At 33.0% G+C, this 25,279-nt stretch overlaps 1 protein-coding gene across 1 annotated transcript in view; it reads left to right on the top strand.

Moving 5' to 3' along the window:
- FAT4 (FAT atypical cadherin 4) overlaps positions 1-25,279 on the top strand; it is a 182,620-nt gene that overhangs the window by 60,199 nt on the left and 97,142 nt on the right. Inside the window, exons 2-5 of the mRNA XM_058292962.1 lie at positions 8,861-8,992; positions 15,157-15,418; positions 17,174-17,524; positions 23,848-24,770. Of these exons, the coding sequence (XP_058148945.1) occupies positions 8,861-8,992; positions 15,157-15,418; positions 17,174-17,524; positions 23,848-24,770 (1,668 nt within the window). The remainder of the gene's footprint in view (positions 1-8,860; positions 8,993-15,156; positions 15,419-17,173; positions 17,525-23,847; positions 24,771-25,279) is intronic.

Below are 25,279 nucleotides of genomic sequence, written 5' to 3'. Positions count from 1 at the left end.
TAGAATTTGGGCCTGTAACAGATTTGCCTTCTTAAGAATTTATAGTTTGCTCATAAATGCAGAAGTGTTTCTATTGGTTTTCCCTAATAGGTCATACTGAGCCTCTGCCAGTTTTTCATGGAGTGGGGGCACAGGGCTTTTCTCCAAAGTCGATTTCTCCCATTTTCTTCAAGAGTTTAATTTCAAAAGTTAAATAATACTCTTAAGATTAGACATGACACTGTTTTTATAGCTACCACAGACCCTTTCGAATTATGTCAGTTATACAGCATAAATAAATAAATACCTAAAAGTCTTATTCATAGAGTAAGATCAGACCTTGCATACCCACCTATACCAAACATTAAATTCCTGACATTTAGGGTAACTTACATGTAAACTGTTCTTTGTTAGGGCCTTCTCATGACTAAAATATGAGTCACTTGCAAACCATAATAGATTTTGGCTCTGTTACATGATGAAGTGTTTTGGATGTAGTGAAACCTTTCAGCCAGACTCATGGCAGCAGAATTCCCAGTGGTCACCCAAAATAGGAAAGAAATGCACACAAATTAAAGGAAATATGCAAACCCTGGCACCATCATTTCATAGCAATACAGCTCTTTATTGTTGTTTTAAGGAATAGAAATATTTAGGGCTTAAATCCATGAATGACAGTAAAAGGAGGTGCTGAATTTATTTCTTCTTCCTAATGACTGAATTTAATTCTATACTTGATATTAAAAAAAAAAAGGAATTGGATATATGTTCCACCAAATGAAATTAGGAAGTTAGTTCTTCCATGAAAAGAACTAATGTAGAATGTCAAATTTTCTGCTGAAATATGATAAGACATTGTACTATTTAATCTCCTTATATGTCAGCTTTTAAATAAATTTACTAAATAAAGGTTTGTTATTGGAAGCCTATAAAACATGCAAAATGTGTCGATCCCATTGAATTAAATGAATCAAGCTATATTTGTATTCACTTGAAAAAGCATATAAAGCTATTGCCAAACATTGTGGAATGAAATTTGATTATTTTCTTGAAGCTATGCCTTTCCCTCCTGATGTCTCTGTTTAATAAATGTTGCTGTCTTGATTCCAAAGTTCAAAGTGCTCCTTTGCGCACATACCCCTGATGCAGTGTTATCGAGTTGTCCTCCAGCACTGAGCCTTTCATTGCATCGTGGGCCAACTCATGATTTTACACAACAGATGCATCTCAGGCAGGAAAGGTGGAGTTTTCCTTTTCAGGGTCAAAGGAAGCTGCAGCTCAGGCAGGATGATTGTCCTGATCTTTGTGTTCAATTTAGTTAATTTGTTTTCAACTTCAACTCTTCACTTGAGCCAACCACACAGAAAATTAAATGGTAGGTTTCTAGCATTCTTTTTCACTCTGATGAAATATAAATTGTTTTGTATGTAAGATTTGACTTTTTACCTCATTGAATTTCAGTAATAAAATAGGAAATCATTTAGCAGTGTCATTGGAGTAACATCATATTCGCCTCTAATGGGTGATGCACATGTGAATGAGCTCAGCTATTATTACAGAGTAGCTAACTGATGATGTTGGTTTAGTTCTAGCTTTCATATTAGCATAGCACCTTCCAAAGTAGTGAGAGGCATTACTTAGGATTTTAGTTTCCAGTCTCCCAAGTGAGAGATTTTCTGAACAAAATATATATAAGATGTTATTCTGAAGCACTGTAAATTTTAAGTCATGGTGCTGAGTATGAAGTTACTGAATTATCACAAAATGTGATTTTATAATATCATAAAATTGTACAACATGATGACATGACTGTAAGTTTTGGGGAATCACAAGAACCAGGAAATCAGTAGCATTGAATTAGTTATAAATATCATTGTAATAGAGGACAACTTTGATTAATACATTATTTTACATACCAACTGCATAAATATTTCACTATTAAATTTACTGAATATGTGATTCTACTAAAAATGCAAAAATAACCCAGGTTTGCTTTTAAAACAGAACTATATCTAGAAGAACTGTTACATGTTAGGAATAGATAATTTGTCAGAATGTAAAAAAAGAGCAAGATAATTCTTGCTCTCAAGATGTTAGAATCTAAAAATCATTAGTTTGAGCAGTGAAAATGATCCTTGGTAACCTGAAGAGATTGACAATTGGTTTCTGTAATATATAAATCTAGTAAAGAAATAATAGAGAAAAAAAATTTTTATGCAACTAAAGGGAAATACTTGTAAATTATAAAAACATAATTTTAGCACCGTTCTTTTTTACAATTTAATCTAGGTAATAGTATTATAAGGGGAATTAAATTTTTGAGTGTTCGGTCCATGAAAACTAGGATACAATAATGCAGATAATTATGCATGGCACTAGATAAAACCAATAATCAAGTATTATTTGTCTTGATGCATCTTCTCTTACTATTTTATAGTTGGTGTACTTTATGTCATGCACACTATATAGATTTAAGTACTTTCTTAAAAAGTGCCATCATGTGTTTTGTATTTTTAAGAAAAAAATAGCTTGTTAGTAGACATTTTGAAAACACTCATTTTCACTATCTATAAAAAATTTAAAGTTTCTTCACTTGTAATGTAGGTCCACAAACTTTCTGTTGAATAATTAATACTCATCCAATGGTATGGCTAAGATAAGACCATACAAGTGTTTTTTCCCTATAAATAAGGAGGAAACTAAAATTGAAAAAGCATTAGGCTGAAACAGTATTAGTAGAGTAGCCTGTTAAATATTAATTTCCTTAAATATTATTTTTTGTTACTGACACTAAATGTACATTTTGTATGCAAGATCATTATCTTCATACAAGATCTGAGCTATTGGTCCAAGGTACATCATTCTGCTTGCTTTCCACCGCTAAGCCACCTACAAAACTTTTGGAAACATCAATGGGATAGAATTAGGAGGTTTAACATTATTTTTCTTCGGTAAGTCATTTGACATTTCAGTGCTTTGGTTTTGAGTCTGTAAAATACAGGAGATGTAGTTGATGATAGTTAAGATTCAATTCTAAAATTTCTAATACTTCTACTTGCAAATGAATGTATTTCTGAACTTTTATTGTATTATAAGTTCTACAGTCACCTAAAAGAAAAAAAAAGTGTTCCATCCTGATTCTTTAAGAACCATTGTATTTAGGTAGCAGAGATGTTATGAGTTTAAGAACATGTTTTTAATTGTAGTTGAGATAGTGACCACAATGCAATTATCCATTTATTAACTGGGGAATGAGTTCATAATAAACCTTGCTATTTAGTTAATTCCTTAGCCTTGAATGTAATATATCCCTTTCATAATAACAATATAAATCTGTGAAATGCCATGGTTTATAATGAGATCTATACATATGAAATGCTTTGTTAATTACTATTTTTAAGTAACTATATTGCTTATTGATAACATAGCTATCTGCTCTTTTTATTCACTTAAAAATTTAAAAAATAATTCCCAAGCTACATATCGTTCTTGATGCAGTGCAGAGTAAAATGATAGGCCTCATATTTAGTAAAAAGTTAAAAGAGGAAAGTATTTTATTTTTAGATGGTACCAGGGATTGAACCCGGGACCTTGTGCATGGGAAGCAGGCACTCAGCCACTGAGCTAGAACCGATCCCCTACAACCATATTTTTAATCTAAGATTTTCCTTTCTAAAACTACCAAAAGACAGGCCTTCATTTTTTAACTAATTGGTTGCTAGGTCCCTTAATCTCAGCTAGGTTATTGTTTCCAAATATAATTATCTCATTTATCAGCATCTCATTCCCTATGGATAAGGTTCATCACCAAGAAGTTCCCTCAATAGCAACAGGGTTTGTGGCAGTGGACAGTACCTATGTCTCACCTGTTAGCTGCAACCTATGTATTTGTTGTTAGTCAACTACAAAGCTACCAGCTGTCTTTGTAACTGTAGCAGGTGAAGTGATGTATGTTCTTTACAGGGAGAAATATCTAAGCACAAAGGTCAGCATTTGATAGGCAGGCATAAAATATGCAAGTGCTTTATCTTAATGGTGTAATGTTTCTCTCATCTTTGAAGGTCAGTTCTATAACCTTTCAGGATTAATACCTTAAAAATGCCACTCCTAGCCTTAAGTTATGGAAGCTTTAGGCAGTTTCTATTTAAAATACAGCCACTCATGAGGGAAATCTGAGTTCAAAAGGTTATTTTTTTTTTGCAAAAAATGAATATTTAAATGCTAATTCTTTCAGATACTTCTGGTCTAAACTAATGTAGAGATGGGTAAAACACAGGAAAGACAAGCTAGCTAGCACTAAAAGCTCAGTTATACTGTAGTTTTTGATATACCTTTTAAAGCAATGGAACATATTCTACTATATACAGTATTTTTTCAGTTAAGGAATAATATTTAGCTTATTTTAGGATCTCAGAATTTTAAAGTAAACCACTAATGGTCTGTTTTCTTCCCTCCCCTCCCTTCCCCTCCCCTCCCCTCTTCTTCCCTTCCCTTCCCTTCTCTTCCTTTCCCTTTCCTAATAATTCAACTTTATTTTAACTTCAAAAAATAAAATAGACAAAAGTCAGCTTAACAAATTATGGAAGCATTGCTTTAAAAAAAATCCTGTACAGGCATATTTATCTTTTTTTAATCCTAAAAACAAAACCACTTGTTTCTTCAGTGTTCAGAAAGAGAAAAAACATGCTTGATTATATTCGTATCACATAAACTAAATTCCATATTCTTTTTATTGACTTTTAGCAATGAATAGTAGCTTCTTTGTCTTTGCTACAAAAATATTACAATATTATTGTTAACTATAAGTTACATAGTTGCATTGTCCCCATGTATTACCATATTTGTAGCACCTTATAATAGAGGAGCATTCTTATATTTGTATTTTTAACCACAATCCTCATCTACCAACAAAACTACCAATTTATACAGCCCCTAGATTATCCTCTATGACTTCCAATTAACATTTACCTCTGCACACTACTCCTTTCAGCCACAGGCACGTTTATAAATCAGTAATGTTATTTATACTCATTATAATGTGCTGCCATCAACTCTACCCATTTCCACATACTTACAATCAACCTTATTAAACATTCTACATGCATTCAGTATCAGCTTCCTCTTCACAACCCACATTCTGTCTCCCACTAACCTATACTTGTAGTTAACTCTGTAAGTTTACAATGGTATTTAGTTCATATCAGTGAGACCATACAATATTCGTCCTGTCTGGTTTATGTCACTGAACATATTCTTTAACATGATCTAATTGTACAGAGAGAAAGGATTTTTAAAAGCTATAGTTTTCATTCTTGTTCCCAGATATTGTCCCCAATATTTTATATTTGATCTTGTGCTTTATATGACAAAATTTCAAAATGAATTATACCGTAGTCATAGTCTAAAACAGTATAGGAGTGGAATAAGACCTTAGTTTGGTAGTAGATCCCAGACAGAGAGCCAAGCACATTTTAGGTTCCGGAATCATCAGGAGAGATGGCAATTGCCAGTGGAAAGAGGTAAACAGTTAAAAATTTATCTGGTGTAGGGGGGGAGAAACTTCTTAGAATCAAGATGCCAACAATGTATTTCCCATGGATGACTATAAATGTTTCTATGTATACATACTTTATTATAATGTGTTACCTCTTCACTGCCAGGGATGGTGAATCTTCTTCTGTATTTTTAGTACACATCTGTTATGTGATAGATTCTAAAATATTATTTAAAGATTGAGATAAATGACCATACATCATAAGCAAACAAGGGCCCATGGTCAGGAATTCTTGGTAGACAGAAAAATGGCACAAAGGATCAGGATACAATCTTCATCCCCTTCCCTAATCAAAAATACAACTTTTGCACACATCAGAAGATAATGATGAACATGTTCCATTTCTGTGCTTTCAAATGGTTGACCATAAATATATTATGAAATGTTTACCCTTGTGTTCAATAACATTTAACTAAATTTATTTTTTCTAATAAAAAAGCAAGTATTATACTATACCTGAAATTATGGAGTTTTGGCCAACTTCTCAGTGAACATTGAAATCAAAGACTTCTACAGCTATACCTAAGTATCACCTAGTGCCGGTTTTGAAATTGCAATGAAGAATTATTGACTGACCCAAGATCATATGGGTAGTTAGCACATACATAAATGATCTAGATTTCAGACAGTAATAACATGCACATTTGTGAAAATATGCTTCCATAACTGTGACATATTTAAAAATATGATTTATTGTGTTTATTGACACATATACATACACATTAGCAGACAGGTTTGCATACTAGTTAAAACTTATAGCTTACTAGCTCTGGGATATTAGACAGCTATTTAAGCTCTTTGTACCTTAGTTAACTCATACCTAAAATGTATATGGTAGTAGTACTTATCTAACTTTAAAGAATGTTTGTCCCATTGTATATGTATTAGTTATTTTGTTATAATTATTAAAAAAGAGAAACCAATTCATTCATTCACCATTTATAATGAGGAAGCTTTTTGGTATAACCAGCATATTTCTAGAATGCAGTACTGGTAAGTAATGTGCCTCTGATGTCATTTTAATTGGTGCCAATCTTGATTGTCCTTATTCTCAAGTTAACATTCTTCTGCACATGCATACTCATGTACACACACATTTACACACACCTCTTCACACACACTTACATAAACACATATGTGTATACACATTCACAAATACATTTGCACAACAATACAGACACACATAGACACACAGGGGCTCAGCATTTTGGTTTCCAGATAGACCAAGCCCTAAAAGTAGTGATGCAATATAATCGAGAATTCAAAAAAATTCTATTATGCTTAAAATTCAGAGTTGAATTATGAGGCATTTAGATAAGTTATCTGTTCATTTCTCATTTATTTTTCTACTGTATTTCAAGAACTATGAAAAATTCACATACGAAGTCATGTAAAATATTTACTGATTTCTTAGGAACATTAATGATTAGGTTTCTGGATGGCCATGAGATCAGATTTCAGAATCTTTGATTCTTGAATTAGTGGTTTCTGCCTTTTGAAATGCATATATATTTTTTAGTTCAGACTTCTTAAATGAAAGCTTAGTGCAAATCCAATATTTACCAGAGATGAAAAGTGAATTATATTGGTTGAATTTGGGTTGTAGGACCTGAAATTCTGATTTATTAAACCCACTACAACAAAGGTTGCCTCTGGCCATAAGGAACTCCTGGGACTTTAATGACAGTTTGAATACCAAGAGTCTCTTTTTTACTAAATGCTTCCCTCAGTGTCAGGAACTGTGCTAAGTAATTTACCTACATCATCAAAGTCTTATAAAATGCTCTGAGATATGTATTTTTAACCCAATTATAAGATGAAGAGACTGTGCATAAGAGATATTAAGTGCCCAGATTTACCAGGTAATAAGCAGAAGAGACAGAATTTGAACTCTGCTCTCTCTAATTTTAAAACCTCTTATCTTGACAACAATGCAAGGAATTTGGAAATGGTCCCTATTGTCTGCTGTTGTGACTCTCTTGGATCTTTTCTTTAAGGAAGTGGCATAGAGAGGTTATTGCCAACCAAAACCAGACATGGCAGACTTCTAAATGCCTATTCTGCCTGTCATAACCATTCCTAGACTAATTTGAGCCATATGCTTATAATCAAACTCTCTTGCTAAAAGGTGGAATAGCAGTTGAAACAATTATTTAGTACTTACTTTTGTATATTGTTTACCTGGATTTTTCCTTATATCAATTGTTCATCCATTTGCCTAACCATCCTATAGTTCCCACTCATTCCTTTTCAGAGAATAATGGCAATCCTACCTATTACTTCCCATACACAACAAAATAAGAAATCGAAATTTGTTCACCCTCTTTTCTTTCCTCTTAGTTATGCATTATTTTTGAATCTAATATAGTTTTTACATCATAACTCTGAAAGATGGCATTGCATCCTATGAGAAAAATGTCCTGCTTATATCCTAGTTGGATGGCTTTTTTTCTCTATGACTTAGTTTTGTGACCCAACTGGGAAATCTTTAATTTTAATTACCAGCTGCTTTTCCTTGTCTGTAGCACCAAGCTTAAAAGAGAAGACACATGGTTTGCAGCTATTGTTTAGACTTCAGAAACCATTCTTAAAAACATTTTTCTTGTGTATCAAACAAATTACTACAGTTAGGATCTTTCAAATAAAGCTGTTAATATTTGCAACCTATATAAACCTAACATCTGAAAGTTTGCTTATCTTTAGAAACAAATAATCAGTGTGATAGGAATGGAAATAGAGTATTGTGTATTTTTTTCCCCCCTCAAAGATTGTGGGTTGGAGTCAAGAAAGGAAAATGCTACGTATTTCTTAAAACTTTTATCCCTTCAGATATTGGTTGCCAATATGTAAACATTTCAGGAAAAAATTTACACACTCTCATCTGTGTGTCAAATGACATTTAAGGCTTAATGATGATCCCAAGTTTTGGCATTTCTTCATTGGCACACAAATCTGAGGATTGGAATGAGAGTTTATTAATGGAACTTTCCTAGTATAAACTCCATGATGCAAATTAAAATCAATTTACTATCACCATGTCAAATAATGTTTACTTAGATTTTATGTTTTGTAAAGATTTTACCACTTTCTTTAGAGGTATTTTCTGTTGTTTGGATATTATATGCAAAGGTTCTGATTCATTTTGATAGGCATAGTTGACTGAACTCTGCTGTGCATTTTTTTTTTTAGAGAATTTGTGAATTTACGAAACAATCAAATATAGCATTCCCATACATCATCCCACCACCGACTCCTTGCATTGTTGTAGAACATTTGCATTTTAATTGGTACCTTGCACACTCAAGCCTTTACCTTCTTTCCCTGTAGGTGGAAATAACACTTCAGGATATCAATGACAATCCACCCATATTTCCAACAGACATGCTTGATCTCACCGTGGAGGAGAACATTGGAGATGGTTCTAAGATTATGCAACTGACAGCCATGGATGCTGATGAGGTATTTCAAAGTCTGTCTTAGAATTTTTGAATCTGGTTGTGATTTGTCAAATTTCTAGTATATGGTGACAATTTTTTACAATACCCTATTTAAGGTTAAGGAGTGTGTGCTACTTTCCAAAAGACATTTATTCTTGAAATGTGATATGATAATATTAATATGGAGACAAAGAGCAGAGATATTTCTCCTTTGATCAGATAACTCATAGTTTAAGTAATTGCTAATTGCTTCACAGATTTCTTAGCCCAATTATTTTATTTTCTGAAAAGATAAAAATATCTACATATATATTACTATTTTGATGTAATTTTTTCCCTTATTCTGTTCATAGCAGGTAAGAATTGATTTTTATTTGTAATTAGAAAAGCAAACTTCATTATCACAAAATTTTAAGATTAACTTTTACTCTTATACTTACATAAATATGCACAAGTATATCAAAAAATAATCCAATAATAACATTTCATATTTAAGGGTATTATCTGAACAAGCTAATGATTTTTAATTTCTTTAATAAATATAAATTTTGTGCCTACTAGGTAATGTGAATTTTCTTTGGCATGTTTTAGATTACTATCTTTTATATTTGCATTTGAAATTTAGCTATGTAATCATCATGCTCCAATTCAAGTGTAAAATTTGTAATTCAAATTTTTCTCATGGAAAACATTAATAGCTTATTTTCTCCTACTTGTTGAGTAAAGGGCTTAATTAATACTCTGGAATTCCAGAAAGAAGAATAACTTTCCCAGAAACCAGTGTTTCCTTTTCTTCTCCCCTGTAAGCTATGCCCAACATGGAACAAAAAATGAAATTCCCTTACTCTCATCCAAACTCCAGGAATATCTGAAAACTTGATTTTTTGGCTTTTGAGTAAGGAATTCATAAAGGAACTTTTCTAACTTAAAAAAAATGAATAGTTCTAAATAAATAATGGAGTAATTTTAACAGCAAAAGCAGAATTGTATTGATTTAGTTATTTATAAATTTTGTTAAAAATCTAACTAGTAAAAGGAAACAATAAAGTATAAACATATAGATAGCTGTAGTTTTATATTCAAAAAGTGTGGTGTTTTAAGTTTAGTACTTTACTTGATATTATGTAGAAAAATGTTCACATATTCTAAATTTTAACTACTGCTAGAAGAATTGTGGCTTAATTTCCTTTATTGATAAATATAACATATCATCAGAAAATTTAGTAAATACTGCATTTCCTTAAAGCTTATCATTGATAATATATGTTTAATATCTCATTTTATAAAATTTCACCCATGCTCATTCAAAAATAGAAAAGAAGATCATATAATTGACATGACAATCCACATCAAATAATTTTAATTGTATTGACTATTCCATTTTCTGTAGACTCTGTAGGAATATAGCAGATAAAACTCATTTACTTCAAATGATTTATTCCAAGAGTGAACCAATAATCATGTTAATTATACTTTATATTTTCTAATAGGATGACTATTTACTTTATAAAATATTGTAATCAGAATGGGATTACTCGATTGATATAAGTTTAGTGAATCACCAATAAAATTGTATTTGTAAATTTAGTTGTTTTAATCAACGTACTCATTTTATAAAAACTGCTAATAGGAAAGGGACAACAACATTCAAACCATTTAATACTATTCTCTTGATACTGTTATAATTTATTTGTCTCCCTAGTTAATCCTTTCAAGAATATTACTAATAAATGTTAACATAAATGCAATGCTGCTTATAGGTTTATTTTTCTCCACTCCACTTTTCTGTAAGTGTCATGTGTTTTTAAGTTCATCTTTGCAGATGAAATGGCTATGTTATGATGTGATTTCAGGGAGGCTAGGAAAGTCCTTCTGTCTATAGGTGTTCATTATAAAAACATGTTTCAGTGTTTTTTAAAAAATTTTATTGAGCTTCATCTTTAAGTCTTTTTTTTCAATCTAAGTAATCCTTCAGTTGTTATGACTTAGAAATTCTAGTTTTAAAAAATATAAAATGATAAATGGTGATACCTGGGATGTGCCACAAGAATATTTGGGGTGAGACAAGGTGGGGAGGTGCAAAAAAATATGGGGCTACAAATTATGATTAGACCAGGGAAATTGAGGAAGGGTTGTTAGCAATTGAAAGGGAAAAATGGCTACTGAAAATATGTTTGAATGTGTCTGAAAGCCTAAAGATCACCATACATTTTGCAATTGTCCAAAGTCCTGAATCTGTGGGCGCTGAGGATCGGGTAGGTAGATGGGGCAGGAGGAGATGAACGGGTGGGTTGAAGGTGAGCCTATATATTTAAAGGAAAGGGGAACGTACTTATTAAACTGCATTGGAGTTTTTGGTTTTTAAGGTGAAGCATATGAGATTGCTTTCCTAATTGAATATGTTTTCTATAAACTCCTTGATAACTCCTATTTCATCTTCTCACATGAGGAACTGACATTTCTTTGCTTCCTATGGTATTCAGAATTATTGGCTGTTTCCTTTTTTCCCCCAGTGGCTTAAATAAATTAATATCAATGTGTTTAGATAAACCTTCGTTTTATTTACTACTCTACTCTCAGCTTCTCACCTCTTAGTTGAATTTGGAAAAAAAAAAAAATATTTGAAATGTTTTCTCCCTTACCAAATCATGGTTCTATTTTCTTTCTTCACTTAGTTTGAATAGGATTTAATATTGAAATACATGACCCTTTTTTGGTGTATTTTAGTTTGTGTTTAGAATTAAATTGTCACAGGTATATCCAGTGGATTGAATTTAAAAGATTAATAGAAGTCTGTTTTTAAATTTTTTATTGTTTTTATGAAGATACATAGATAATAAAAAAGTTACATTAAAAAATATAAGAAGTTTCTGTATACCCCCCACCGCACACCCCCACTCTTCCCAAATCAACTTCTTTCATCATTATGGCACACTCATTGCATTTGGTAAATACATTTTGAAGCACACACCACACGGATTATAGTTTACATTGTAGTTTACACTCTCCCCCAGTACACTCAGTGGGTGATGGAAGGATATATAAAGTCTAGCATCTGTCCCTGCAGTATCATTTAGGACAACTCCAAGTCCCGATAATACTCCCACATCACATTTCTTCTTCCCTCTGCCTGCCCTCAGTAATGACCGTGGCCACTTTCTCTACATCAGTGCTACAGTTTCTTCCATTACTAGTCACAATAGAAGTCTTTAAGACACTAAGATCATGTGTGACATCAACTAATTATGTGTGGACATATACTCTATTACTGATATAATTAATTTTCCTTAATTACTGAATCTAATATGAAAGTGTTAGTAATTTGGAGAAACTCCAGTAGGGAACTGGAGAATAAAGTCTGGGAGAAGGAATGGCAGTTTTGGAATAGCAACATGAACATGTTCAATTTAATTTAAATATCATTTGAAACATGTGTTGGATCAAGATACATATCTTTCAGAAGCATGTGACTCTGTCAGTCTCTTGTTTCCTTTTATAAACAGAATTATTATGTTTGTAATGACCCAGGATACTCAAGACTGTTTCATGGACCGTTCTTGTTTTTGAAAATGTTACTTAAAGCTGTAAAACGCATTTACAATTTATATCTATTTACTTTTAGAATTCCTCCACGTGCTTTTGTCTCTGTGGTTCCCAGGAGAGTAGAGTATTTTTAACCAGCATTATTTCCACTGTGCTACAGCTGAAACATGATATTAGTTTCTTGTAGTATTGCTGATATTGCATATTTTGAATATTGCATAAATAAAGAGACCATTCAAAAGACCTAATTAAATCATTACTATTGGCCAGTCATTTTCAGACATTCACTAGTACCATTATTTCCACATCTCAGCTGATTCTGAATATAAGAACTATCGTTTCCTCAGCATAGTCTGAAGGCTTTGCTTTTGCTTGGAAGAATTATCACAACTTTAGGGGTTTTGTTAATTATTTCAGTCACTGTATAGCAGGAAATTTCTAAATATCAAAAAACTTTTATATTAGCTTTCAATGTGTTCTCATTTCTTTAACTTGCCCTTAGTTTCCAAGTAATTACCATTTTAATAGGACAGAATTGAATGTTGCTGCTTTCATACCTGGATTATATTACTAGAACAATGGAATTCCTAGCAGAATACAATAAATAATACAGAATGTGGTTAGGCTACAAGTCTAAAATTCTTACTGTACATTTTTGACAAACCATAAAATTACAATAAACATGTGATATACCCCAAGTACACCTGAATATACAAGATAAACGTGGGATAGTGTGTTAAACCCAGCTGTTCCATTACTAAATTAAATTGTGTTTTGAGACATTTACTTTACTGGATTTTAAGATTGACTTGGTGGGTTCAGTTTAAAAAAATAGGAAATGTCAGTAAAGATAAATTTTGAAAGTGTGAGTATTTTTTGCCTCAGATTACTATAAATCACTCCTTATGAATTCAACCATGAGGAAAAGAAACATGGAATCTGTGGTGGAAAAGCTGTATGGAAAGGGGAGATGCTACACTCTCCCAGCATGTGAACCTTCCATTCTTCTTGAGAGTTTCTTTCTTGGATATTTTAAAAAATAAATTTCTAGAAGTTAATAACAGTAGAAAGTATATTTGTTTTAAGTGAGTATATTTAAATCAAAATTTGATTTTTGAAGCCAACAATTCCAAAAATCCCATCTGAGTGCCAAGACTCAATAATTGCATCTAATAGGAAATCAGAAAACATGTTTTCCTTGGGATTTATAGGAACTCAAATCATAGTTTGGTTTGAATTAGTCATTTTCAGTGGTATCAATTATGAAATACTTTCAATCAATCCTCTTTCTGTTATAAGAAAATAAATATAAGAATAAAAGCAACAACTAGCATTGCCATACACTTGCTATTTGTCAAGAATTTTTCTAGGTTCTTTACATGTATTAATTCATTTCATCTTCCCAACAATGCTATGTGACCAGTAATATTATCATCCCTGTCATACAGATAAGGAAACACTCAGTGATGTTAGCTATGTGGCCCAGTGCCATACAACTAACAAGTGGTGGAGCACAGAGGAGACCCCAGAAATATGTCTCTACAGCATCGTATCTCAACCACTACAGCATATAATTATTAACTCAATAGTTCAATTATAATACACATAACTAAGGCACATAGGAATCAAACTGCTTATAATGTCAGCAATATATAGATATACTTATAATTGCTTTTAAAATATTTGAAGTTAACAGCTCCAATCAACAAATCCAGATGGGTTCTTTAAATCTCCTTAATTTCTTTATTTTTGACTGCAAAATCTCACTCTTTGAAATCCTCCCTTTAATCTCCGTTTCAAGTTTTTCTGCTGGTTCCATTCCTAGGATCAGACTCTTTTTTCCTGTCAATCCTTGCTTTTGTTTCTTCTTCTCATCTTTAAACATGGATATTCAGTCCTTATACAGCTTCTCCTTTGTCTCTTTCTTGTAATTTAAATTCTCAACAACTCATTTTCTTCAGCTGTTACTTATATACAATGACACTACGTGAATTTTCTCAAGCCTAATTCCCCAATCTCTAATTGCCTGTGACCATTTCTATCAAGTGAGCCTTCAGGAATTTAAAACACCACCCATCAAATTTCTCTTTAAAATTCTCCAGTATCAATTGTCTTTGGTATCAATACTCTTTTACTTCCCTGGCCAAAATAATGTGATTGTCTTTCCTTTTTTTCCACTTTTGCCTATCACATAAGGTTGTTATGAGAAATAAGTGAAAAAATATATAGGAATATTTAACAAATGAGAGCTCTCATTACTGTTGTTTCTATATCCAATCATGTATCAAATAATACTATTTATTCTTTGTATTATGTGGGGTACATAGTGATTTAGAGCCTAATTTCTGGACCTGGATAGCCAGGGTTCAAGTTCCTATGTCTCAGTTTCTTCTTTGTAAAAATGGTCATAATAATAGTGCTTACATACTTCCTTGCTGATATTAAAGGCTGAGATTTGTTTTGTTATTTAATGAAAGACAATGTAACTACATTGTCCCATCATGATTTGAAATCTTATAGTACCATGTCAAATTAAAGCCCAAACACTTCACTTGTCAAATGCATATTCAATAGAAGATTTATGAAATGCTGCTTTTAATATTCTACTTGAAACAGGTCAGATGATCCATCTCTTTTCCATAGGGTGCAAATGCACTGGTCACATACACTATCATTAGTGGAGCTGATGATAGTTTTCGCATTGACCCTGAATCTGGAGATTTGATAGCTACTAAGAGGTTGGACAGGGAACGCCGTTCCAAATATTCGCTGCTGGTCCGTGCAGACGATGGTCTTCAGTCCTCAGATATGAGAATCAATATTACTGTCAGTGATGTGAATGACCACATGCCCAAGTTCTCCAGACCTGTGTATTCTTTTGATATCCCAGAAGACACAACCCCTGGTAAGTGACTCTTTCAAGTGTATTTTGCAAGGATCACCTTGGTGTATACTTATTGATTCTGTTTTGGTTGGTCCCAATTACTGACTAGTTTTTACCAGTTTTCCTAGTTACGAAAATAAATGTTCTAGATATTTGGATCTTTTAATGAATCATCTTTAGTGTCATTCCCAAGCAAATCACTAGACTTTTGAGAGCAAATGAGGTTAGCTGTTTGTCTGATTATGAATTCCAGATATTTCTGTTTTTGAAAGTATTTGTGACACAGGTTGTGAATATTTCTGGCAAAATGAATTTCCAAAGGATTTTCCACCTTAAAATACATAGTGTGATTATGTTGCTCTGTGTAGAAAGAGCAAATAAAAGTTCATGAAATACTGTGAAATATTGTGAATGTACACTTACTAGCTGTGTGACATAGGGTAAATTAATTCATTTCTCTCAGTTTCAATTCCTTCTAAAAATGAGAAAAACAATTCCTCTTAAGAATTAGGGTAAACATCCATTTAGAAATGTATATGATTCATCTAACACAGGATTTGGAAATTAGCAGGTGGGATTACCAGGTGCTCAATAGATATTGGTAGAATTGATATCCTAAATTATAATCTTAGCTCTTTGGGAAGCAGACTTGGCCCAATGGATAGGGCATCTGCCTACCACATGGGAGGTCCGTGGTTCAAACCCCAGGCCTCCTTGACCTGTGTGGAGCTGGCCCATGAGCAGTGCTGATGTGTGCAAGGAGTGCCCTGCCACGCAGGGGTGTCCCCAGCGTAGGGGAGCCCCACACGCAAGAAGTGCACCCCTTAAGGAGAACCGCCCAGCGTGAAAGAAAGTGCAGCCTGCCCAGGAATGGCACCGGACACATGGAGAGCTGACACAACAAGAAGACGGGACAAAAAGAAATACAGATTCCTGGTGCTGCTGATAAGGATAGAAGCGGTCTCAGAATAAGACATAGAGAGCAGACAAGGGGTGGGGGTGGGGGGCAAAAATAAATAAATAATAAAGTTGATGTTGCTTTCTAAAAAAAAATAATAATCTCAGCTCTTTGAACATACTATGCTATGACCGTTGAGTCAGAGTACTCAGTGCGCATGTTTCTGGTGTGTGGGTGTGTACTCTTCATTTCTATTACTGGAAGTTCTTATTTTAAATTGATATTTTATTCTGAACTACATCTGGAATGAGTTTGTATAGTAAGACATATGTTTAGGAAATTCCATTTGGCAAAGGAACTAAACTTTTAAATGGGACTACTTCTCACTGTAGTTTCCCCTTCACTCCCCAAGAAGAGTTGCTTATGTTCTTCATGAAATGCTCGTAGTATTTATTTCTTGCCTTTCTTACAGCAATGATCATATGAACTATATAGGTAGAGTGGTATTCCCAGGGCATTAGTACATCCTATTGCTTGGAATCCTCAGTACTTGGCTCTAGAAATAGGCTCCAGTATATGTTCCCTGAATTCATAAATAAGGTGATGAATGGGTAATGCCAGGTAGAAAAGTAATGTTGAACACAGGATTAACTCTCCAGAATGATTCATTTATACCACAATGAGAGATGCTAGGAATGACGTTATCAGTGTTTGTGTAGTAAACTACAGAATGCTGTCTTCACTGTATTTGCATATATGAGGATGATTCTCTACTTAAAATATTTTTACTGCTTAAATAAAACCTTTTGTGTCTTAGTATATATTAACTGAGAGAATCCTTCGTTTCTTTCATTTAAACTATTTATTCTTTTTTGTAGGTTCCTTGGTAGCAGCCATTTTAGCTACTGATGATGATGCTGGTGTGAATGGAGAAATTACATATATTGTATATGAAGATGATGAAGATGGCATGTTCTTCCTGAATCCAGTTACTGGTGTCTTTAATTTGACTCGAGTATTAGATTATGAAGCACAGCAATATTATATCCTCACTGTTCGAGCTGAAGATGGTGGGGGACAATTCACTTCCATCAGGGTTTATTTCAATATACTCGATGTAAATGATAACCCACCGATATTCAGCTTGAATTCATATAGCACATCTTTAATGGAGAATCTACCTCTAGGATCTACTGTTCTTGTGTTTAACGTTACTGATGCAGATGATGGTATGTATTTTACTTAACAAACAAAAATCTTTATTTGAAATGCCCTCAGAGTTATACTTATTTACTGTGTTCACCTGTCACAAAGTTGTGTTTGTTAACATTTCCCCAAGTTTAAGAATAGAATTATAATTTAAAGTATAGAGGATTTTAAAAATTAAGTACTTTACCAGTGAAATCTTCAGAGGGAAAGTTAAATTTTGCCAGTTACACAACTGTCCAAACCGGCGGGGGCAGATTCCAGGGACCTGTGGGAAGAAGTGAGGGCAGGGGTACGAGAAGAATGGAGGCAAGACAGGATTCTGATCAAGCCTCCTTTATTGGGGGTAGAACAAGGGGATTTATACTGAGGGGAGGGAACGTGTCCACAGGCTGGTCTTGCAGGTCGCAGATGTCCAAGGAGGGGATTGGCTGAAAGTTCGTGCCGGGTCTGCAGGGTTTCACGCCTTGCGCAAGTGTGCTTGCTGTGGTCACCAGAGTTGTGGCGGGAAGGGGAGAACAAAGAAACGAGGAAGAAGAAGGAAATGGAGGGGCAGGGCTGAGGTAGTTGTGAAATCCGCCCATGTTGTTGGAGGCTGTAAATAGATTTCACAGCGGGTGGCTCCCCACACACAACATGCAATGTTTTCTTTTCATAAACTTTGTAAATTTATATTACTTTTTTCCATTTAATTTGTGGAATGAAGTTTAGTAATGAAGAAACCATAAACCAGCTTTTCAGTGGGTTTCTATCTGATAAATAAAAATTATTGACATTTTTCTGTATTATTTCAACTTTAAAAGGAAATTTTTTTAAAAGAATAAACAAAGCTTTAAAGAAAAATACCTAAGAACACATAACTCAATTTTATATTTCTGATGAAAATTGTTAATATTTTAAATTTTCATGTTTTGACTCAAAGAACATTCTCAGATCTCTTTAACTTACGATATGAGCCAAGTCGAGTACATTCAACTTGTACTTTACATGTGTTTGATTTGTGCTTATTGTAAAAGCAAGGGACAAATTTTCTTTTAATGTCTCATACCCTGGGGCTTTCTCTTAAGACCTACTTTTGAATATAGATATCAGATATTATATTATTAGGGATAACAGTGTACAGATTATCATTCTTTACTGAATGTTTTGGAAAGGTAGTGTCTTGTTTTCCCTTCCATGGGAAGGGAAATATCTGGTTAGTAGAAAAACCAAGGGTAGAGTACCTAGGGAGGGAGTAGGTCACTAGCTGGAGGATATGCCTGGTGACAGAGGCATATCAATCTTAATTTAGAATTTCCTTGGTCTTACTGATTTGGATGATTTATGTAATCTCAGAATCCCAGTCCATCTTAACAGTCTGTTCTATACATAGCTTCCTTTCAGGAGTGTCTAGAAATGTCACTTAGAAAGATATGAGAGACAAAAAAGCACAGTATTGGAATTCACAAAATTGGAAATGCATTCATTAGAATCCATTGAGTAAGTGCATTTTGAAGTTTTCTTCTCTTATTCATGCCCAATTAATATTGGACATATGAATATATATATCATGTAGATGTTGCTGTAATACAGATACTAATACTACTACTATTACTACATTGGTAATAATAATAACAACATCAATAATAATAGTGGTAGTACCTAGCATTTGTTGAGCATTCAGTATGCATAAAATCTGGTGAAAGAACTTTGCACATTCTAATTCTTGCTATCTTTCAACAGACCCAGCTATGTGGATTGGCTCAAATAAATAATTGTTTTAATTTCATTTACCTGTTATCATAACTTTAATTATGTTACCTAATTCCTGGATACAAATATTTTCTGTAACAGTCATGCATTATATTTATTTATCCCTGGGATTGTGCCTGACTTTTTGTAGTGAAGAATCTTCCATCATGCTTGTCATTTATTCATTATATTTTAGAGAGACCCCATTGTTTCAGATATTTGCTTGCTCTTCTGGAATAAATTTCATTTAGCTTCATAACTTAAAACATAAAGGAACTAGAAAATAGCAAATGAGAAATTTTCCTTGTTAAATACCTGCTGGAATACTCCATCTTCATTATATGCCCAGGCACACCCTAGCTATTTACTGTAAGTCACTTTTCATGGATTTTTTTCCCCTTTAATTGTTTTAAGTAAAATTTCAAGCCACCATTTACCATTGTTTTAGTTTTGAATACTTTTATCAGTGTAATTTCCTGTTCTTTGACCTAAAATATAGGACACAGTTCCTATTCTTTCTAAATTTCAAGGTTAATGATAAGAATGCACAAGGGTAAATGGTTTGTTAAAATTTGCCAACTCAGTTATAACAAATCATTCTCAAAGTATTTCATATACAGTATGATTTTGTTATTTAATTTAATCTTAATTTATGATCAAAGTGATCTTATAAGGAAATATTGTCATCTTCTTAGGTGAAAAAATTTTATCTGAAAACAAATTTAACATTTTCTTTTATATTTATATAGATCTTTCAGAGCCTAACATTTAAAATTTTAGGTTACATGATCCTTTAATAAGAATAAAGCAAAACTTTACAGATTTTGTAAGTATATCTGTTTTAATCTCAAAGCTGCATACAATTTAAAAAGTATTATATTGAGACAAAACATAAATTGGAACATAGTGGAAATATCTGACATTGATAATAATTTCATTATTATTTTAGAAGCAAATTAATATATTCTTTGAAATAATGGGGAGTCATATAAGCTATTATTGCTGAATAAATTTATGTATATATGAGAAGTATGTAACTCAGACTTTTGAATGGGTTTCGTATTCCAATGATCTGACAACTTTGTTGAAACTATTCCCTGTGTAAGAGCTGTATGAAAAACTGACATTTCTTTGTATAAATAATTAGACATTTATGAATTTTGAATAAATATAGACATTTGATAACATGAAACTATATAATTATGTTCCATGCTTCATGGAACTAAGTTATTCACAAGATTGAAATAGAAAACATACACATACACAATAAATATGTCAAGAAGAATCATATAAATAGACTAATCTAGGAAAATTGAATAAAATGATTAGAAATATGGAATGTATAAAGTTTAAAATTTTGGAGGGCTATAAAACCGATTAAAGTCAAGTTCTAATACTTATGGATAATTATTAAAACGTAAGTTCTAATAATTGAAATAAGTTCAAACAATATTTGAAAATAATACATGTACTCCTTTATGATTTGGCTATATGTTGCAAAGAGCAGAGAAAGCAAATAGGTCTCTGCTCCATATTTTTAAGGATAATGAAATGTTCAGGGAAGAATTTTCAGTTTTAATATGTCAACATTTGTTTTCTAGACATAGAGCACATGTCCAAAGTCACTTACTAGTCTTGTCAGGAATGAAAAGTCCTTTACTTTAGAGTTAAGTAAATGTAGGGTGGCTCCCATGGCCTTTAATTGCAACAATTAGATTTCTTTCCTAAGATGCAAGCTGTTTCATAGATGGTGTTGCACAATTTTGTGTAAAAATAGCTATATTTTTGTGTTTATTTTCCCAAAGATAATGTTTCTTATCTTTAGTTCATTTTTAATGTTTTTTACCTAATGGCTTATGTTTGTCATTATGAACTTGAATATAAAAATCAATTCTTTTTTTTTTTCATACTTCAAGTTAAAGTAAAATATTTATTACTTCCACTACCCCATCCCATCCTCTTTTTTTCCTTTAAGAAGAGGCTGTTCTGCTGTTTACAAGGCTATAAACTTGGAATCATGTTCTCTTTTTGACTCTGCAATTTAGTTGTTTACTCAAGGAAGTAGTATAACTGGTGGGCCAAGGGTGTTCAGATCCCTGGTTTAATTGTTCACATTCCAGTTGATTTATATAGAAAAGCTAGACATCACTTCATGGCCACGTGCAATTTTGTCACTATTTCTATCTCTTGAGCCTAAGGATGGAAGATTTTATGTCTGTCACAGAACCAAATTTTATATCTGTTTATTGGTATTATATTTATTTAGATATTTTCATAACTCATTCATTAATAATAATCGTGTCTGACTTTGGGCCCCAGAAGAATATTGATTCAACATTTATGAATGAACTTTACCATTGGGAATGCAAAGAATTTCTTTAGAAAATAACTTCATTACGACAGAAATATATATGTGTATGCTTATACCAGTTGATGGTCTTTTAATCCTCCAAAACCTGTGGAATTTTAAGACAGTGTTGAAGTAGGCTGTTGACTTTGTTCTGTCCAGGTCATAAAATTACTTTTCAGTCCTGCTGGTAAATTGACCTGTGGCCATTTGCTTTATCTTCATTCTTCCTGATCACTGGACTCCTAAATACTCTGAACTTTCTAACCTTTGCTTTGCACACTTGTGAATCGTCTTAAATAAACTATAAAGGTTAAAATTCACAACTCATAGTAAAGGAAAAAGTGATTCCTTTTAAGACATTTATTTAACAATTTTTTGTTCAGAAAGTTTTTTCAATAAGCCTATACCTAAAGTTATTTTCATAAATATTTTTCTCTGCACTGACATAGAGACAAAAGACATTCATTAGAGAATATAAAATAATAGGAAGAGAGTAGTCTTGGCATTTTTATAAAGAAATAGTTGTACCTGGTAGAAAAGAATTCCCAAGTTACCCAAGTAAGCTTGCCTTTGCAAGGATCTTAATGAGCTTCAGGAAAACACAAAGGCTAGTTTAAGCATTCAAAGAAGTGCTAGAAATAGCATTTTTCAAGACAAAACAAGAGAAGAAATGGAAAATCAAGTTGTTCTGGAAGGATAGGCATCACTTCTGGTAGTTAGGTATATTTCAGGAAGCTGGATAGCGTAAATTAACTTTAAATTAATTTTAAATTAAATTATTGTCAGCAATAAATATTTTTCAGTAGATTTTCCCTATTTCCAAAGTATAAAATCTTTACTAAGAATGAATTATTGTTTTAGTTTCCTAGGCTGCTCCAAATACAATGAAATGTCTTAAACAGTGGGGATTTATTAGCTTGCAGAGAAATTGCCCAAATTTCTTGCATCATCAAGGCAATGATTTTTTTCCTGAATACTGGCTGCTGGCAATCCTTGACTTCTCTGCCACATGCCAAGGGAATTGTTGACATATGCCATCTTCTCTTCCTTCTCCTTTGGGTTTTGTTGCTTTCAGCTTCTTGATTCCTTGGCTTCTCCCTTCCTTCTGCCCTCCCCATTATTCAGTCCAATTATAAAGGACTCCAGTAATATAGGATTAAACCATCCTGAATGAGGGAGGTGAAAATTTAATTGAAGTAATCTCATCCAAAGTCCTTGTTTTAAAGCATTTACATCCACAGGAATGTAAACTTTAAGAACATGCTTTTCTTGGGTACATACAACTTCAAACCACCACAACTAGCTAGATACATGCTATGCTTTCTAGGATGATATCCTGTAATAATGCAACATTTATAGGATTAACTTACAATGCATATTGCAACATAGGCCAATGAAGAAAGCACTATTCTAGATCAGGAAATCTGACTTCTTCTGTTTTCACTGCTTATCTGTTATTAGCCCTTAAAATAGTTACTAAACCCATAGGCTTTTTCTACATCTTCTATGTTATAAGAACCTCAGCGACCATTTTCTGAAATGAAGATTTAGATATAATTTTTAAGTGTAGAATGTGACAAAAATAGAATATCTTAATATAGGTTGATAAAAGCATGAAGATTTATATTTGCAATAGTTTTTCCTGATTTTGTATACAAATTTACTGCTAGTATTCCATTCAATGAATAACTGAAAAAAACATTATGTATAATAAAATGTGAGAGAGAAATATTTTCTCGCAGGCCATTCCTTTGCCAAATGCTTACTGGGAATTAAAACGTATTCATTGTTTCTGACAAGAAATGTAAAAGTAGACTTAAATCATCCATGCCATATATCAGATAATTTTATTGCCCTTCTCTGAAAATTGGTGTCGGACTCAATAAATTACCACAGTTATAAATGTTTGGCTAATGGCCTTGAGTGTGGCACAGTAAGCACTGATCCCTGAGAAATTATGTGAGAGAAATGAGGAAATGGATAAAAAAATTCACACTCTGAAAAATTTTTCTCTTTAGTTGTGAAATCTAACATTTCAATACCATAGTAAATAGCAAACAGCATATAGATCATTCGTTCACCAGATTGCAAACATCTTTTCAGATTAAAAGCTAACAGGAGAAGAGTTATGTGTATATATTTTTTACTACACAAATTAACTATAAATAAATTAGCTATAAGGTGTCTTTGGGATTTTGCTGCAACCTAGTCTGCAATTGATCAGCACACAGTTAAAGAAATTTAATTTTTTCTCTTCAATTTCAGGCATCAACTCCCAATTGGCTTATAGCATTGCTTCAGGTGATAGCCTTGGGCAGTTTGCAGTTGACAAGAATGGTGTACTGAAAGTCCTAAATGTTTTGGATCGAGAAAGCCAGTCCTTCTACAACCTGGTTGTTCAAGTGCATGACCTGCCACAGATTCCAGCCTCCAGATACACAAGCACAGCTCAAGTTTCCATTATTTTGTTGGATGTAAATGACAACCCGCCAACATTCCTTTCTCCTAAATTGACATACATTCCAGAAAACACACCTATTGATACTGTTGTTTTCAAAGCTCAAGCAACTGACCCTGATAGTGGCCCTAACAGTTATATTGAGTACACGTTGCTCAACCCTTTGGGAAACAAGTTCAGTATTGGGACCATTGATGGTGAAGTGAGGCTTACTGGAGAACTGGATAGAGAAGACATTTCTAACTACACCCTAACGGTGGTGGCTACAGACAAAGGTCAACCATCTCTCTCTTCATCTGCAGAGGTTATAGTTATGGTACTTGACATTAATGATAACAACCCAAGTTTTACACAGTCTTTATATACAGTGGAGATTAATGAAAACACACTTACTGGGACAGATATAATACAAGTATATGCAACAGACGGAGATGAAGGTACCAATGGACAGGTTCGCTATGGCATTGTTGATGGAAATGCTAATCAGGAATTTCGGATTGACTCTGTCACAGGTGCTATCACTGTGGCTAAGACTTTGGATAGAGAGAAGACTCCTACTTACTTTTTAATTGTTCAAGCATCAGATAGGGGTAGTACTCCCAGAACTGATACCTCCACTGTCAGCATTATTCTACTGGACATAAATGATTTTGTTCCCATATTTGAGCTATCTCCATATTCTGTAAATGTTGCTGAGAATTTGGGAACACTACCCAGAACAATTCTTCAGGTCAGTTTATTTAAACTAAAGTAACTTTATTTTCATTTTATCTAATTGAAATGTACCCCTCCCCGATCATGTCCATGCTTTACCTCCTCTTCATTGTTCTAGCCCATAAATGTTCAATAGCATAGCTTGAAAAAGATTATCATCTTATATGCATATTTAGGCACACATTTATGTGTTTATGCATTCTTGAATTTTTTTTTAAGAGCAAAATCTGTATGTAGTAAGAAAATAAAATGAGGTAAAATTTTGAAAAATGATGGTGAAAGTTGTCCTCCCTCCCTTCTTCATAAGGCTGCAGGGGTGCTCGGAGATGTATTCAACAAATGCAATGGGTGTCTCATGATGATGGAGGAGATTGTTGTTATGGGGGAAGGAGTGGGGTGAGGGGGATGGAGGGTATATGGGGACCTCATATTTTTTTAATGTAATATTAAAAAAATATAAAATTAATATCATGAAAAAAATTTTAAAAATGTTATGCCTTCAAAAAATGTTATGCATAAGTTTAA

The sequence above is a fragment of the Dasypus novemcinctus genome, chromosome 1 (assembly GCF_030445035.2).
Source record: "Dasypus novemcinctus isolate mDasNov1 chromosome 1, mDasNov1.1.hap2, whole genome shotgun sequence".
Lineage (NCBI taxonomy): Eukaryota > Metazoa > Chordata > Mammalia > Cingulata > Dasypodidae > Dasypus > Dasypus novemcinctus.
Note: the sequence above shows the minus strand (reverse complement) of the source record. Positions and strands in the feature narration are given on the sequence as shown.